The 17,450-nt window shown below is 45.4% G+C and overlaps 1 protein-coding gene across 1 annotated transcript; it reads right to left on the bottom strand.

Moving 5' to 3' along the window:
* Positions 1-503: 503 nt before the first annotated feature.
* LOC144593574 (growth/differentiation factor 6-A-like) lies at positions 504-14,684 on the bottom strand. Its single transcript, XM_078399335.1, has 4 exons — positions 14,558-14,684; positions 9,038-9,050; positions 8,264-8,273; positions 504-1,388 (listed from the first exon to the last, which is right to left on the bottom strand). The coding sequence occupies exons 1-4, from the start codon at positions 14,670-14,672 to the stop codon at positions 504-506; spliced, it is 1,023 nt and encodes a 340-aa protein (XP_078255461.1). The 5' UTR covers positions 14,673-14,684.
* Between the last annotated feature and the right edge of the window lie 2,766 nt (positions 14,685-17,450).

Consider the following 17,450-nt stretch of genomic DNA (forward strand, 5'->3'; position numbering starts at 1 on the left):
TGATCAAAACCAGATCGGCCGCTCCTTCCTTGCAGCAGGGATGCCCCCGCTAGGGCAGTTCGCTGATCAGGTTGCAAATAATGAGTGAATGTGCGCGCTAAGTCACGCTACAGAAAGAGCAGATGGAACGGATTTTACGTTTAAGTGAACTTCCCAACCTGTCAGCACCCATCGCTGGAGGTTTGTTAAAAAAAAAATGTAGGTATCGACTGATGCATTAGGGTCCGTCTCCATCTTAACCACAAATTAAGAACATGGGTGTATTTTGTCCAACTCATTATCCAATTCCCCAAACTTTGAAGCCTCAGATGGTTGGATCTTTCGCCAGCTTGATGCAGTGATCGGGGCCAGGAAGACGCCGTTCCCCGCGGCCAAAGTCGATCCTCCCAGCGGCAGCTCCTCGCTGAGATGCCCTTGAGAATAATTGAGCGCCTTAACATTGATCAACCCGCTGCAGTATTTAGCCTCATGTAAAATCCGATTGGAGGACCGAGGTCAAGGCGCTACCTGCATCCGCATGATTCCACCACCATGTCTTCGTATTGTTTATAAACCACATTGTTGCCCGAGTCGATGTACAGTATGCTGATGGGACTGAGTTTGGATGGGACGCAACAACTGGGTGGCGTGGACTCGGGGTCCATGGAGTTCATCAGCGTTTGTATAATGGCGTGGTTAGTGGGTTCAAGGTGGGATCTGAGCGGGAAGTCGCAGATCCCTTCACAATGGTAAGCTTCATAGTCTAAAGGTGCGATAATCCAATCGTCCCAGCCCAACTCCTTGAAGTTGACATGAAGAGGTTTCCTGCTGCATCTCGACCTGGCTCTTTTCCCACTTCCTCTGCTAGACCTACTGGAGAACGCGGTCCTCCTTTTTCTGCGGCGCTTGACACTGGGCTCACGGCTGGTTTGTAGTGAGTCCGCCCCACCCAGAGATCTGATCTTCTCTCTGATCTCCCGAAATAGGTTTTCCCTTTTCTTCGTGTTGCTGAACGCCACCAACAAAGCTTTTTCCTGAGGCTGGAGATCAGAGCGATTGAATCCCAAAAGTCTCGGATCTAAGGCCTCCTGGGAGTAATCGGAAATGATTTCCACATCTAAACATAGCAGGTTAGCAGTGATGTGGTTTTTCATTAATTCCCACACGTCGAACACTTGCCATTTCGACGAATCGACGTCCAATATGTCTACTGTCCTCGAGTCGATCCGTTTCGGTTGGTCGTCCCCCAGTTCGTGACAGGAATAAAGTAAAATCCGATACATACTGCCCCCCAGAGAGAGCATCCCGTGGAGGTCTCCGGGCAACTTCCGAAAGATCCTCAACTCGGCTCCAACCAGCTCCTCTGTATTGGGTAATTTGGAAATATCAAACAGATATCTCTGTCTCTTCTCACGGGGAACTCCTTCTGGAAAATAATGGAGGCGAGAAATTAAAATCAGAAGCTATGGAAGAAAGCCAAGGCAAGGAATAATGAAAACGTGCGCCGATACAGAACAAATAATAAAAACAGGAGGGCAAATTGAATGGTGAGGATGCGAATGATTTAAAAGTGAAAAGTAGGTGTGCAAACATACTGATCTTGCACACGTTGTGGCCGTGCACACTTTACTATAAAATTGCGTGTTATTTATTGTTCGGGGTTAGCTGCACACTGGCACACAGTTGCCTGCGCCTTTTAAATTTTAATGAGGTGCAGTGAAAAGTTTTTGATTGCGCGCGATCCAATCAAATTAGATAACTCCATACAAAAGTACAATCAAGCCAAACCACAGATAGACACGAAACGCTGGTGTAAATCAACGGGTCGGGCAGCATTTCTGGAGAAAAGGAACAGGTGACGTTTCGGGTCAACCTTTCTTCAGACTGATAGAGGTGGGGGAGGCGAGAAAAGGCCAGGGGGAAAACTCAGAGCCGGCAACAGTTGATCTCAGGAAGGGTGGAGTCCATAATGGCCCATTCTTGGCTGGGGGAAATGTGCTAACAAGAGGGATACAAGGATGCGAACAGTGGAACTGGTAGGACAACTGATGGTATGGGGGAGGGAGGGCGGAGAGAGGGGGGGGGGGTGTGGACGAAATGCAGGAGTTACTTGAAATTATATGAATCAATATTCATGTCATGAACTGCCAAACCATAGCTTGGTTGTTCAAAATATTCAGAGTGTGTAACCAAAACATGTTAAAAAAAATGTAATTGGTCAGGAAAATTGGGGGCACTGTAAGGAACACACGAGCAAAGTGCAGAGAGATTGAGAACACCTTATCTGCCTATCACAACAGCAGTGGGCTGATAATAGAACTAAGAAGAACTGGAAAAACGAGATCAAACAGAAACCGTTCATGACTGAGGCCACGCTTACGTAAGTGAAAGGCGAGGAATACCGCTGGGATATTGCTGCAGAAATGGTGCAATGGAGCATCCCATCCCAACCACCTTTATCTGTTTCATCAATGGTCCAAGAAGGGGGGGGGGGGGGGGCTGTTTACCGATGATTCCGGAGCACTCGTGTCTGTTGTGTATGCGCCTATTACTAAAGCAGCCTCGGCGGGATTGGATTGCCTTCACGCCTTCGTTGACAGTGACGTCCCATTTGTACTGAACGGGTTCCTGGTAATGTTTATCTCCAATAGGAGGAAGTCCGGCCACATTGACCTTTTGTCTTGCTTAGACCCTACCATAAATACATCTTTGACCAGGCCTGTCACACGAATAGTCGCGGAAACGAGATTCTTTGAATCAAATTACTTCTGCCCTCTCAACACGTCCCCATAATTTCCAAAGGTCCAAACGGGAGGTTTAAGACATATCCATCTCTTATCTGATGCCCAAACCACTTTCGCAAAGCGTGAAACTATCCGGGACATAGCAATTAGTTTGACCTCAGTCGCCTAATGTTGACCCCAATATTCACATCTTCCTTCACTTGTGCCTGTTGGCTTTGTTATGCAGGGTCTACAGGATACCGCAGCGACTCGTTAGATTATGTTGGGTGCGCCTCCAAGCTTGACTTGAAAAGAACACAACAACAAAATTCGGACACAAGGAACTGCAGGTGCTGAGATCTTGAGTAAAACACAGTACTGGAGCAGGTCAGTCAGCGGGTCTGCCGAAAGGTCCCAACCCGAAACATCGCCGATCCATGTCCTCTGGAGATGCTTAGGAAGGAACTGCAAATGCTGGTTTACACCGAAGATAGTTGGAAAACGCACAACATCCAGAGATGCTGCCTGACCCGCTGAGTTACTCCAGTACTTTCTGTTAGTAGCAGAATGACATCGATTGCATTCCCTGTTCGTCCCAATCCACCCAAATTATTTTTTTTTTGCCATTCCTTCTCAAGCCAATGTCTGGAACTCGCTGCCAAAAAACGTCTGAGGATCCTTCCAGTTGAAGAACCATTAGACGTTCAGAATCAGAGGCTAGATGACCATCTTCTCGCAACAAGTAGGCGTGACGAATTGAGACCTTTGTCCATTTTGCGCACATTCCGTGATGGAATCGGCGAGACTAAGCGTAGACGGCGGCCGTTTCGCCGAACACTTGCTCTCCGTTCACCAAAATCTACAGGATGTCTCGGTTGCTAACACAGCTGGAGTAACTCAGCGGGACAGGCAGCATCTCGTTAGAAAAGGAATAGGTGGACGTTTCGGATCGAGACCCTTTCTCAGACTGAGAGAATGACCTGTCCATGTTTTTCTGAGATGCTTCCTGACCCGCCGAGTTACTGCAGCACTTTGTGTCTTTTTTGTTGTAAACCAACCCCTGCAGTTCCTTGTTTCTCCGTATATTTGTAAAAGCGCGCTTGCCTATGAAGAGCAGTAAATGCTAACATACACCACGTGTTCATAATTGTAAACTTGTACACTATCTAACTGTTTCATTATACGGGAGACCTATGGTACCGCAAACCTTTAAAACACATTAAGAGTAAATCCCCATGTGTGCAACATTAAAGTGTTATTATTTTTCTCACACATTGTCTTATTTCCTCCATTATTCAGAAGGCATTCACTGCTTCCTGTCGGCAGGTGCCGGATCTCTTATCCCGGCCTCATGCCAGCGATTGCTATTCTTTTACGATGCTTGCTGGTGAGTTGGACTGATATTGGGCGGGTGGGAGGGGGCGCTGAAATCACAAGAGTCTCCCTCGCTCTATTGTCCCACGTCGTGTACACACAGCTCATACCATTTCTAACGTGGAATAATGGAGATTTACAGAGAAATGCTTGAACCATCCCAACCAAGGGGAACTGAGGCAAATGTTGTGGTTGATATTTTCACCCGCCGTAGATCGGCTGGGTTCTTCACAACCTGGTGAAATGATCGATGCCCTCCTGCTAGTCACAGGACCACTAATCAGAATTTAAATGTTCTTAATAAAATGTGCTATATGTGTCCAAAATAGGCGCTGCACCCAGCTAAGGGGAGGGAAGGGGGGGGGGGGGGTCACACATGGATAAATATTCCAAATCATACTGGAACAAATATCATGTATTGGATTTGCATCATTAATATTGTCGTGTCGTAAAATTGCTTTGTTGTGTTTGAAGAAGTGCTAAATACTTAAAAGGTATGAACTTCAAACGTCTCAGCATGAGTTGTTGTGGTTAAAATGATCACAATAATTATTCCTTTCGTAATTATTTTTTGAATTAGTTCAATACTGCCTGGACTCTGTATTCAATTTACTTTTTCAACATTTGTTTCTTGTACCTGTGAAGGGCCGAGTGGCCAGGGGTAATTGGATCATAAACGCCAGGTTTTAAGAGAGACGCATGTGGAATTGACACAAGGGTCGGTGCATTTAGATGGCTTAGACCTTCCGAAGCCAGAGAGATTGTACTGCGGCAGCCTTGTCCCTGACAGCACCCAGTCGACGTTGTTATTTTGTTACTCCGATCGCAAATGTAGAGATTTTGTGACAAGAAAGACGGTTGCCGAAAGTAAGTGCAGAAACGTAAATCAAGGATTGAAGACATTTTTCATAATCAGTTCTGACGAAGTAGCTGTTGCTTCACAGCGCCAGAGACCCGAGTTCGATCAGGACCTCGGATGCTATTCGTGTCGAGTTTGCATGTTCTCCCCGTGACCGTGTGGGTTTCCTCCGCGTGCTCCGGTCTCCTCCCACATCCCAAAGACGTGCGGGTGTGTAGGTCAATTGGCCTCTGCGAATTGCCTCTAACGTGTAGGGCGTGGATCATGGATAGCATAGAATCAGTATTTTAATGGGTGACCGATGGACGGCGTGGACCTGGTGGCTGAAGGGCCTGTTTCCATGCTATATCTCTAAAACTGAAACTAAGCGCCTTTCACCTGAAACGCCGACACAGATGTGGCCTGGCCTGCTGTGTATTTGCGGTATTTTTTGTTTAAGTTTAGATTTTTAGTATCTGCAGATTTTCCTCTTTTTTTTTGCAATTGATATTATTCCCCTCCCTGATGCACTGAGCAATTTCCAAAATGCAGAAGGCCTCCTTTAACTTGCTTCATTTACGGCTCGTGCCAATCTGTTCCCTGTTATGTTCTTACAAGCTACAAACAGATGAGATTATACGTGGTTTTACTGCTCTGCAGAGGAGTTCTTCTGCAGTCGACCGCAACTGTTTCTGTGCCCCTAAGTGAGTTTTTAAACCTCTCCTCCCAAGGTCTCAGCACAGACGTATCGTACTATTATACTGTAACAAACCCCAATTGTATCATCGACTGTGCCTCGCTATGGTTCCTCTCAAACCAGAACACGCTTTAACTGCGTGGGTGAATTTACGGATAGAGAATGTAAGGGCAATGCGGTGTTCTCAAAATAATTTACTTTTAAATTGTCAATAAATCTGGAAGATTAATTAGTTTACTGGTGAAAGATTAAAATGAAGCTGAGGGGTTTCTTTTCCACGCAGAAACTAAATTTGGTTCTAAATTTGCTGCCAGAAGGGATTGTAGAGATAGAAGCAAAGACACGAGAATCTGCAGACGCTGGAGCACAAAGTAATGGAGTAACTCAGCGGGTCAGGCAGCATCTGTGGAAGACATGAATGGCGTCGTTTCGGACAGGGACCCCCAGAGCTGGTCCGCTGAGTTGCCCCAGCACTTTGTGTTCTACATTAGAGGTAGAAGCCCTTGCCATGTTTAACTCGTTTCGAGGGAGCACTGGAAGAGCCGTGACCTGTGCACGAGAGCCAGAAATTTGGATGAATCCAATATTTTTTAAACCGATATGGTCAGGATGGGCTGAATAGCCGCTTTCTGCGCCGTGGCCTTCTAGGATTCTGTTACTTCTTGGATTTGCTGTACAAGAGGTTTTTTTGTGGGGGGGTAGGGTGGCCCGAAACACTTGTTTTGTCCGAAGATTATACAATCCCATGGAAAGCACCATCCGTTTTCATGCTCCTCCGCCGTCAAAGACAAAGAGGTCTCTGTCTACTATTCTCAGGAGTTCCAGCGAATTATCTCGATCGTTTTCAAAGTTTGAATTTGTACTAGAACAGGGACTAAAATGCAGTAAAACAACGAGAACTGGCAAAAACCACGTTTAGCTAGAGTCTACAGAAATACAGGTTTCGGGCGCCAGAGACCGTTTCATCGTCCTCTTATTCCCCACCGAGACTGGATGGTCGGCTGGAACCTTACCTGTTGACATTTTGTTTGATTGCCAGCGCTTAAAACGTTCTATTTAATGCAGTTATACTGCACCTAGTGCCAAGTCAAACTAGAGTAAGTTAGCAGCTTTGGATTTTGCGCATACCGGATGCCGATTTTGCCTTTATTCATGAGTTAAAGTTTGTAGTTTTTGTTTACTTCAAAATTATTGTTTGTGACACATTCTAAAGCTAACCCTCATTCTAAAGCGAATGTACGTCTCCGATGTGTCAATCAGGGCAATGAGCTAAGGATGGTTGGTTATTAGTAGACAATAGACAATAGACAATAGGTGCAGGAGTAGGCCATTCAGCCCTTCGAGCCAGCACCGCCATTCAATGCGATCATGGCTGATCACTCTCAATCAGTACCCCGTTCCTGCCTTCTCCCCATACCCCCTCACTCCGCTATCCTTAAGAGCTCTATCCAGCTCTCTCTTGAAAGCATCCAACGAACTGGCCTCCACTGCCTTCTGAGGCAGAGAATTCCACACCTTCACCACTCTCTGACTGAAAAAGTTCTTCCTCATCTCCGTTCTTAATGGCCTACCCCTTATTCTTAAACTGTGGCCCCTTGTTCTGGACTCCCCCAACATTGGGAACATGTTTCCTGCCTCTAATGTGTCCAATCCCCTAATTATCTTATATGTTTCAATAAGATCCCCCCTCATCCTTCTAAATTCCAGTGTATACAAGCCTAATTGCTCCAGACTTTCAACATACGACAGTCCCGCCATTCTGGGAATTAACCTAGTAAACCTACGCTGCACGCCCTCAATAGCAAGAATATCCTTCCTCAAATTTGGAGACCAAAACTGCACACAGTACTCCAGGTGCGGTCTCACCAGGGCCCGGCCCTAGTGCGTTCATCAGAAAGTAACCAGCCAGTTCACATCTCTTCCTGACATTAACTTGCATTTTTACTGTCTATTTGGGCTGGGGGACGCTGCGCAGAAATTACGTTCAATGAATCACGTAATTTATCAACAGATTCATAAATTTGAATTTGAGATTAAACCCGGTCATTTCCATCACACCCGCTCACTCTCTTGCGTCGCAGTTTTGGAGAAAACCCTTAAGCGTGGCATGAACTCAATTTCCCGGAGCGCGTTGGATAGATACATTATTCACAATGCGAAGGAACATCACGATGACCGAACCTGTTTTAATGAACGCAACATTATTTTGCTTCTAAACTGAGCAGCTCAATGCGAATTGACCTGTCTTCTGGTGAACAGCTGTTGGATTACACTTTTTTACTGGTTTAGTGGACAAAGTTATATGGGCACCCGAGTCCGCTAATTTATGTTTGGAAAGTTTGCGGATGAAGCGAATCCACAAGAGAAGTTGGTGGCGCTAATCACAAGAGAAGTTGTCAAAAGCTACAACCCGATGCAGATCACAAGGGAAGTCGAGTGAGTGATGGAATTCAATCTGGCAAGTGCGGGGTGGTTCATTTTGGGAAGTCAAACATGTAGGATTACTACTGCGTACGAAGGAACTGCAGATGCTGGATAACACCGCAGATAGACACAAATGCTGCAGTAACTCAGCGGGTCAAGCAGCATCTCTGGACAAAGGGAATAGGTGACGTTTCGGGTCGAGACCCTTCTTCAGACTGAGAGTCAAACCAGAGGGAAACTAGAGATATTTGGTAAGGCACTAAAGACTGTTGATGAACGTAAACATTTAGGAGTCCAAGTCCATAGTTCCCTAAAAGTAGCAATACAGGATAAAGGGTGACGAGGAAGACACATGACATGCTAATATTCTTAGGTCATGGCGTGGAATATAATGTTATGCTGCTACTTTACAAAACGCTGGTCATGAACCCGAGAGTGTCCCAGAGGATATTCACCAGGGCGCTGTCTAGATAGCAGGACCTTAGTTACGGCGAGGGATTGGATAGGTTGGGCTGGGTTTCCCGGGTGTGCATGAGGGTGAGCTGTGACCTGGTGGTATACAAATATATAAGATTATGAGGGGTCAAGAAGGGGGTCGGTTGTCATTTTTCCCATGGCAGGAGAATCAGACACAAAAGGGCAGAGATTTAAGGTGAATTGAAAGAGTTCTAAAGGGGATAAGAAGGGAAAGTTTATTTTACACCGAGTGATTGATGTCTGAAACATAATGCCAGAGAAAGTGGTGGAATCAGATACAATTGCTACGTTTAAGAGACACTTGGACAGGCACTTAAATGGGCAAGCCACAGAAGGATACAATTCCAATGCGGGCAAGTGAGATTTGTGTAGAAGGACAAAATAAAGTCTGCAAGGACGTAGTGCACGAAGGGGCCTGTTCTTGTGCTGCATGGTTTTATTCGACTTTTGTGTTTAGCCTTTCTGTATAATTTGTAAAGAAATTATACTGACAGAGAAAACAAAACATTTGTACCAATCAATAACCTGGTCAAGTCCCCTGTGAAGATAGACACAAAATGGTGGAGTAACTCAGCGGGTCAGACGGCATCTCTGGAGAAAAGGAATAGGTGACGGATAGAGAAGAGAATGTAAGTGCTGGGATCTAACAAACTGCTGGAGGTACCCAGCGGTTCAGGCAGCATCTGTGGTGGAAGGAAATGGACTGTCGACCTTTTGGTTCGGCACCTTTCTTCAGAATGAGTGGAAACGTCCCCCATGCCCTTCCACAGATATTGCCTGACCCGCTGACCTCCTCTAACAACCTGTTTTTTTTATTCACGTCATGGGCTGTTCTTTAATTGCAATTTCGTCCCTGCCAGCGTCACCTGGGGATTTTCCTCGTAAATTCATCTCAGTAATGCATGGCTAGGGATGTTAAATGAAGTATATTTGCTTTATTTCCCCAATTCGTGTAATACAGGAGGATGCCGCTGGGAAGTGGGGTTTACTGGGACTTTAGTTAAGGTCTATTTTATACTTAAAAGCGCATGATTTCAATTGCATATTTTTATAGCCATTTAAGAAACCTAAAGCGTGCAAATCTTTGTTGGCCTAAGCTGGATCAGACTGACAACTACTTTATTAAAGCAATCCACTATTCTGCAGGTAGCAGGATTTTTATAACAATATCAGTAAAATAGCCCCAGCATAACGATTAGTCCCATTAACTTCGCCTTCTCCCTCCATCCCTCTGCGGTTTTGGAATTGTATAGAACATCAAAACCATAATATGATGTCACCAGTAATCTGATATGAAAATAAAACATGGCAATTATTTGTACATTTTTCAAAAGTCTGCCTCCTACAGGTTATTGCTGCCTGCCAGCAGATGATTGAAATATGAATGCACCAATTGTTCTTTATGTGGATTTTATTCGCCGGCGTTCAACTAACATTAATCACGAGAGGTTTTTTTTTGAAGGGGGGGGGGGGGGGGGGGAGCTTTGAGTTTTGTATGAATTAATATAACCGCTTAGAATAATGTTTAAAAATTACACGCGAGCATCACAGAATCATGGAAAAGATTACGACACGGAATGGGATTATTCGGCCCATCGTGTCTGTTTCAGTTCAAACAAAGGCGATCCAGTCTAACGCATCTTCGAGCAATAGATCGATGGCTCTGAGGGTTATAATTCTTCGAGCACAAGTCCAAGTTGGGATTAAATATGATGGAAGAAGGGTCTCGACCCGAAACGTCACCCATTCCTTCTCCCCAGAGATGCTGCCTGTCCAGCTGAGTTACTCCAGCATTTTGTGTCTATTAAATATGATGAAGGTTTCCGACTACCCTTCAGGCAGTGAGTTCCAGCCTCCTATCTCTCTTAATGAAAATCTTTCCCTTAGTTTCTTTCTTAATCCTGCTGCCAATTATTTTCACTTTACGCCCCTGAATTTTCACGCCTTGCTCAGGGAAACGGGGTTCTTCCTATTTATTCTGTCTCGGTCCTTCATAATGTTATACACCTTAAATAAATCTTCCCACCCCCACCCCTCTCCCTGTTTTCCAAAGAAGAAAAATATGTTTCATCGAATGGTTCCCGCGGCTACAAATTTCTGGCAATTCTCTGTTGCCTTCCTAATGCAAGCACATATTTCCTGCAACGTGACCAGAACTGCCGCTGAATGTACACTAGCTATGTTCTCGGTAGCCCTGAATACAGATCTAGCACCGCATCTCTCTCCCATTTCTCTCCCATCCCCTCTACAGATGCTGCCTGGTCCGCTGAGTTCCTCCAGCACTTTGTGTTTTGCTGAAGATTATTTTTTATGGCAGTTCGTCGTGTCTCTTACTATCATATAGTTCATCCCTCAGTAGTAATCCGCAAGCAACAGGATTTTTCCCCCAAAAAATTGCGAAGGATTATGACAGGAATCTTATGATTTTTATGGCAGGTTCAAACAGGTTAATCTCTCTCTTGTTTTTGTGACTAAGTTAAATGGCTTACTGACGAGTAATTGTCTGATCAAATTGTCGGGGCACACAGTACATTTTTGCAGGGGACTTCTAAAATAGTTGGCCTGTGATTTGCAAGCACCTGTCCTTGTCAGCCTGTTTTGCATTGGTGTTAAAGTCACCGACTTTGTGTCAACGCAGTGCGTGCTAACAGGTTATTTATTGTAAGTCGTATTTACTGATAACCTCTCGTCTGGAATTACATCACCCAAAAGCAGTGTCTGGGTTGATCAAACTCCAGATATTCACTTAGAAAACAGCACAGCGGGTTACATGCATTATTAACGCTGACCGTTTCGATAATTTATCTCCAATTGTTACCAGCATGGAGCATCTCAGTTTAATCATCCCACCATTTTCCGTGTATTACAGACCTGAAACGGACCATTTTGCCTGGAATATTTCAGTCTGTTTTTATCATTTATCGCGCTTACCTTTGCAATTATATTACTTGGGTCAATAGACGATAATATCGTCACTTTTAAATAAATGGTTATTGACTGGAAAACGGTTTTGAGATGCCCTGTGTTCGTGATGGGTGCTTTCTTTTAAGTTGAATGACTCTTCGGTCGTTTCCGAACGATCGTGTTAAGGTTAGCGCTGGGCAAGGGGGGGAATAATATCACCGGGGCTAATTTGCAAAGAGGTAGTTCAAGTCTACGAATTGAAGCACGTGCAGCTGATAGAACTGGGACTGTACACGGCGAAATGGGAAAGGCAAATACTGTAATACGAATAACCACATGGGAACAACGCTAGAGCGAATGATTATTTGTTCAATGCTTTTATGACTTGGGGCTGACAAAACTGCAATGATAGTTCTGAGATGACCGCACTAAGCATTTGAACACCCCAACCTTCTCTACGTGTTAGATCTCGTTAACTTGTGTAAGAGCCTTACAAAGTGTATATGATATGTGCCCCGACATACAAAAACCGCAGCTTTGATTTACAGCCGAGCGACCGAATAGTTGCAGATTCTCTGCTTGCATTCGAATCAGAAGCGCCAGAAGCCCTGACTCTGCTCTGGTGTGAATGTGGTCTCCTGACTACCGAGATCCCCATTGAACTTCAGGCTGAAGTACTCACCAACACGCAGTACCTCACTTTGATAGAAGGAATTATGCTTTGATTTGACACGTTTTAAACAAGTTAGAAATGGCTAACATTGTTTTGCTGGTGTCATGTCTGGCTTACGGATCTCTGGCGAAGTTCCATCAATATTTACATAGGAGAACATCGCCCGCAGTTGACAATGACTGGTCCAGTTTAGTGCGCCTTGTGACAAGGTTACTATTAAGAGAATGTCCTGAGATAGCAATGGAAACTTAAATAGGCATTTAGTTGAGAGCTTCCAAACAAGTCCAAATAAATGTGCATTTATACTTGTTTTAGAGTTTCGTTTTATATTAACACATTTGCTGGACTTGTAAGCTATTTCAACAGCTTTACTATTATAGTTCGGGCGAACAGCACTAAAGCTGCGGCACAAGCCATTTATCAGTTGGAACATTTTATGCATTCAATCATAAAATTAACCGGAATTATTCTTACTAATTTAGCATTTGCACGTTTTGTGGCGTTTCTAGGCATTTGTGCAATGAGTTATTAGGGAGATTTTAATTTGTACTCAGTAACTGCACCAAATGATTCCATGCAAGGCAATTATTGAGATTCTATTGAGATTCTATTTTCTTTCCGGATCAATATCAAAGAGGGTTTTGACAACTTTCGTCCCTGGCAGTCAGATACAGCAATCAATCAAATCTCAACTTCTGACCGTCCAACTCCATTTCCCCAAGCAAACCTTTCCACACGACGTTATTCTGGGCTTCTGCAATTCTGGTTTTAAAAAAATACATATTTTGGTCGCCTTTCAAAGTGAATCAAAACGCCACTCAGCTCCCTTTACTAAAAGCCGCGTTTGCAAACTATTTACTCTGTGTTATCAAAACTCATCAAAGCCCATTAATATTGGTCACGTCTCGTGTTATTGTGTTGGGGGGTATTATCGTGTAGATCGCCGCGATTAAGATTTCAGATGGTACTGTAGCGCAGGGCGTGATTTTGACCGCCACTTCGACATTAACATTGTTTCAATGTTCTTCTGGATCGATTATTTAGTCGTTAAGAACTGGAAACGCGTGTCCGCAGAGGGATACAATAAAACACTATTTCCGTCTGAAATTAGTCAATTTCATTGCTGCATGTTCTAATGGTTCCCCAGCAGAGAATAATATAACCCAGATGGTACCCAGTTAAACTCCATTTAAATCGGCAATGCACCAGCGATGTTCCTGGCAACAGTTAGTCAGCCAGCCAAAAGGCACAGAACACAAAGATAGAGAAGGAAAAAAGTGATTGAGACCCTCTGCACACCAGTCATATCGGTATACATGACACATTTAAGTACTTTTTCTTTCAAGTCCCAGGCGGCTGTGGAGTATATTTCCAGCATTCTATATAAATTAATTGAACTAGGGGCACTTTCACGGGGTGTTACAGGAGGGCTGCTACATGTAATATGTTTAAATGGTCAACGTTATCGCGTATCGTGCACCTTGTTATTGGTATCATCACTGGAACAGTCATTTTCTTCTCAAATTCACCACTTTTTTTGTTACCTGGTGAATTTAACCTTTGAACTGTGAGTATACCTGATCCGAGTTGGTGCGCGGGCTTCGTGTGATTACGAATATTAAAAGGGAAACATGTCGCCTCTTTGCCTTACCATGTACACATGCCCAAAGGGTCCATTTTTCAGGGGACTTTATAAGCGGCATTTAAGGCGGATTTCGATTTATCGCTCACAGCTCTATTCAGCAGAGAAACACCCAGCATCCGCAAAATCTAACGTCTTATCTGATTACTTAACGGGAGGTATTAAGCGCGCGGTCCTCATGCACTTGAAATATATAACAATTGAACGTCCTGTTCAGAACAGCGACAGGGTGAATTCCTTCACCTATGTCCATACTTTGTTGTTATTTCCACCCTCTCTATTTACCGGGAACACTCGTGGAGGCTAGCGGCCCTACAACCATAAAACTATCCCCGAGAGACAAGCGCTGCGAGAATATCTACGGTTCCCCGCAACTTACATTGCAAGGCGCAGCCAACAGCGAGTTTCATCGTATCTTTATTTCGTCAAACGATTGGTCCAGTCGCCAGCTCTGTGAGTTTAATTGCTGAAACGCTGCTGCTGTGTACATTCTAAGAATTCTTATCGTAATATTGGATCAACTTTTCTTCTTCAAGATAAGCCCCAGCTGTGGCCCGAACACACAGTCTGCCTGAGACCAGGTTAAATCACTTGGTGCATCCCTCCGCCCTATTTCTCAGCTCTAACTAGACAGATATGTCGACAACCCGCGCCCCCGCTTACTTATTGAAGAAAATTAATTAGCACTGGGATAATGGGGGTAGATGAAAGCAATCAGCACTTGTATTTCGCGCCGCAGAACCAGACGCAAGCTACAGTTAAAGCGCATTCTCAGCCAAAGCCCGTCAGCTTTCTACAATTAAAGGGAGTCCCATTAATTACCCACCATTTCCTTGGTCCACGAAGCTGGTGACAGTGTTGGCACGGGGTCGGGCACGGACCAGGCTGCTGTTCAGCCCTCTCCTTTCACACTCTGATAAGGTCCTGTAAAGTGACACCATGTACTCGTGAGGCACCACAGAGCCGGTGTGGAGGCGCTGGCGCTTGAAGGTCCGATCGTGCTTGCTGTCCAGAGGTGATGAGGAACCCAGAGCATCCTGAGCAGTGGAATCCTGTAGAGATCCCAGTGTGGCAGCTTCAAGGACACAAAGGAAATCCCAACAGCAGCAAAGGGCGCACCACACCAGCGCTACAGCCTTCGGTATATCCATTCTGGAGGGGATTGTGTGTCCAAGATCGGGAGGTGTTGCAGCCAGTGGCTGAGTGCGCGTTGAGATGTCTTTGCCGTCTCACCTTCCCCCGGGTGCCTGGCTGACTTGGTTACATTACGGAGAGCGCCGCTCAAACTCTTGCAACTGCAGCCATCCGCGGAGCAGAGCGCCCCCACTGCGCTTCTGATTGGCTCAAACTTTATCCCAGCCAAACTTTTTTTTTGAAAAATATAACTTTTTTAAAAAGCAATTTGGGGTCCGGCAAGCCCGTGATGTTACATCACGGGGGGGGGGGGGGGGGGCCGTTATTCCGCAGATCAATTCCGAATAGAGGTGCAATTTAATTCACCATTCTGCATTGCAAAAATAAAATCTTCCCTTTGCTTCTTTGTTCCTTGAACTTCTGTGTGTAGTTTTGGAGGAAGGCTGGAGGTTTGCCCGCCGAGACGCGGTGCACACTGCCAGCCACACTGTCACACTTGCAACCAATAGATCGCAGGTGCTGCAGCAGTCCCAAGAGACTCGGATGATGCCCCGGTTGCAAGGCGTCGGGATCGCCGCACTTTAACCATCAAGACGCGATATTCAATTCAGTGCCACAACACTCACTTCTTCATCGACGGGCTTTTCGTTCCCGCAGATGTTAAGCGGGTTATGACTTCGGTTTGCAAGGAGTGGGGTTGGGACTAAGAGAGTGGTGGTGGTGATGGCAGAGTTAAGAATTCTCTCCCTCTTCTGCAATACTTTGTTTTAAATGCCAGCCTTTACGCAGCCCTGCAGTGAGCTGGCGGCCGGAGTGACGATGTAAAGTATGCACGACTGTAGCTCCTTAAACCACCACACGCCTGGGTTTATGGTCCGCATTAATACTATGCGGTCAAGGCAAAGACGAGGACAACCGCGCAATGAGATCGCGCTGCCTACCAATGCTCCCCCCGCCCACAGACATGCTGAGCGGCACTGTCAGATCTGGGCTAACCTGTGGCTTGTGCGGAAAGGGGGGTTATATGCCACTTTTCAAATGATTATTTTGGATCACTCTCTAACCTGATTTTTTTGTTTGATTTTTTTGTGAAAAGTGAATGCCAGTGGCCTCTCTGTGGGGCGAGCGGCTGTGATCTCGGAAGTCGTGCATCACACATTGAATGCCGGTGAAGTCAATTCCTTCGAACAATGTTATTCCTAATATCTTTTACACGATGCTCCCCATCCCCTCCGCTTGTCTTCTCAGTGTGGCAGTACACACCAACATGTCCGGGGCCCCGTTTTTTTTAAATAAAGAGGGAGGGTTTCCCATATTAAGAGTGATAGCGAGGAGCCGATCCTTATCATTGAATGAGATGCGGGAGGAACGGCAACACGTTTTAACATCTGTCCAGAATATAACCAACGTTTATAAAGCGGTCCTCGCGCCTCCAAAAGATATTCAGATCAATTCTAATCAGGTAAGGAATATTTTGGATTATGGTGGGTAAATCTTAACTCGTTACTCGTACTAATTCACTATGTTTTCTCTGATGATTCGGATGCTGAGGGAAGACCTGATAGGAGTGCATACAATTAAAAGAGGCATAGATGGGGCAGGCTGTCAGAATATTTCTCACAGGGATGGTATGTCAAAGACTGGTGAGCATACCTTTAAGGTCAGAGAGGCAAAGTTTAAAAGAGATGTGCGGGGCAGGTTTTTTTCACCATGTGGCGAGTGCTGGTGATAGAGACAGATGCAATAGTGGCGTTTTAGAGGCTTTGGGATATACACATGCTGTGCAGGGAATGGGGGGACGCGCAGGGACATGAGATTGTTTTAGCCTGGCGAGTTGGGCACGGATATTAAGGGCCGAAGGGCCTGTTCCTGTGCTGTACCCTTCCATGTATCACGTTTATAATGCAGAATGCGTTTGGAAACATGTCGTCTGTGAAAACGACGTTTATTTGAGGTTGAACACGGCTTGTTTTGTGCATCCTTGCGAGCATTGTAAAACGGATGTGGGAATGTGGAGAGGGAAACGTTGCGCCATCGTAAATGGACACTGGAGTAACTCAGTGGGTCAGCCAGCTCGGGTCGGGACGCTTCCTCAAGAAGGGTCCCAACCCATTAACGTCACCTATCCATGTTCTCCAGAGATGCTGTCGAACCCGTCGAGTTACTCCAGCACTTTGTGTCCTTTTGTGTAAATCATTATCTGCAGTTCCTTGTTTCTTCATGTTGAACCATAGCACCTGGGATGTTAAGGACGACCTCTGAAACAAACAACTTCTTGAACACAAAGGAAGCTGAAGATAAGGTGGGGGTAAATGGGGTTGCAGGCTGAAGTCCACATCTGCATTGTATTGGAATGGTGGCAGCATGCAAGGTGGCAAGTGGAGGAAGCGAGCAAATAAAAGCGCCCAGCTTCCCGAATGAAACACCCTGACCCACAGTGGCACCACCTTCCAGACCGTGCCTTGGTTCCCGTTCCCTGTCGTGTGATTCGGGGCTCCTCCTGGTGTGATCATCGACACCGACTCTGCCCAACCACCAAAACACAAATGGGTATCACGGTAATACATTGGGCGGTAACACTTTCA

Source organism: Rhinoraja longicauda, chromosome 5 (assembly GCF_053455715.1).
Source record: "Rhinoraja longicauda isolate Sanriku21f chromosome 5, sRhiLon1.1, whole genome shotgun sequence".
In the NCBI taxonomy this organism is placed as follows: Eukaryota; Metazoa; Chordata; class Chondrichthyes; order Rajiformes; family Arhynchobatidae; genus Rhinoraja; species Rhinoraja longicauda.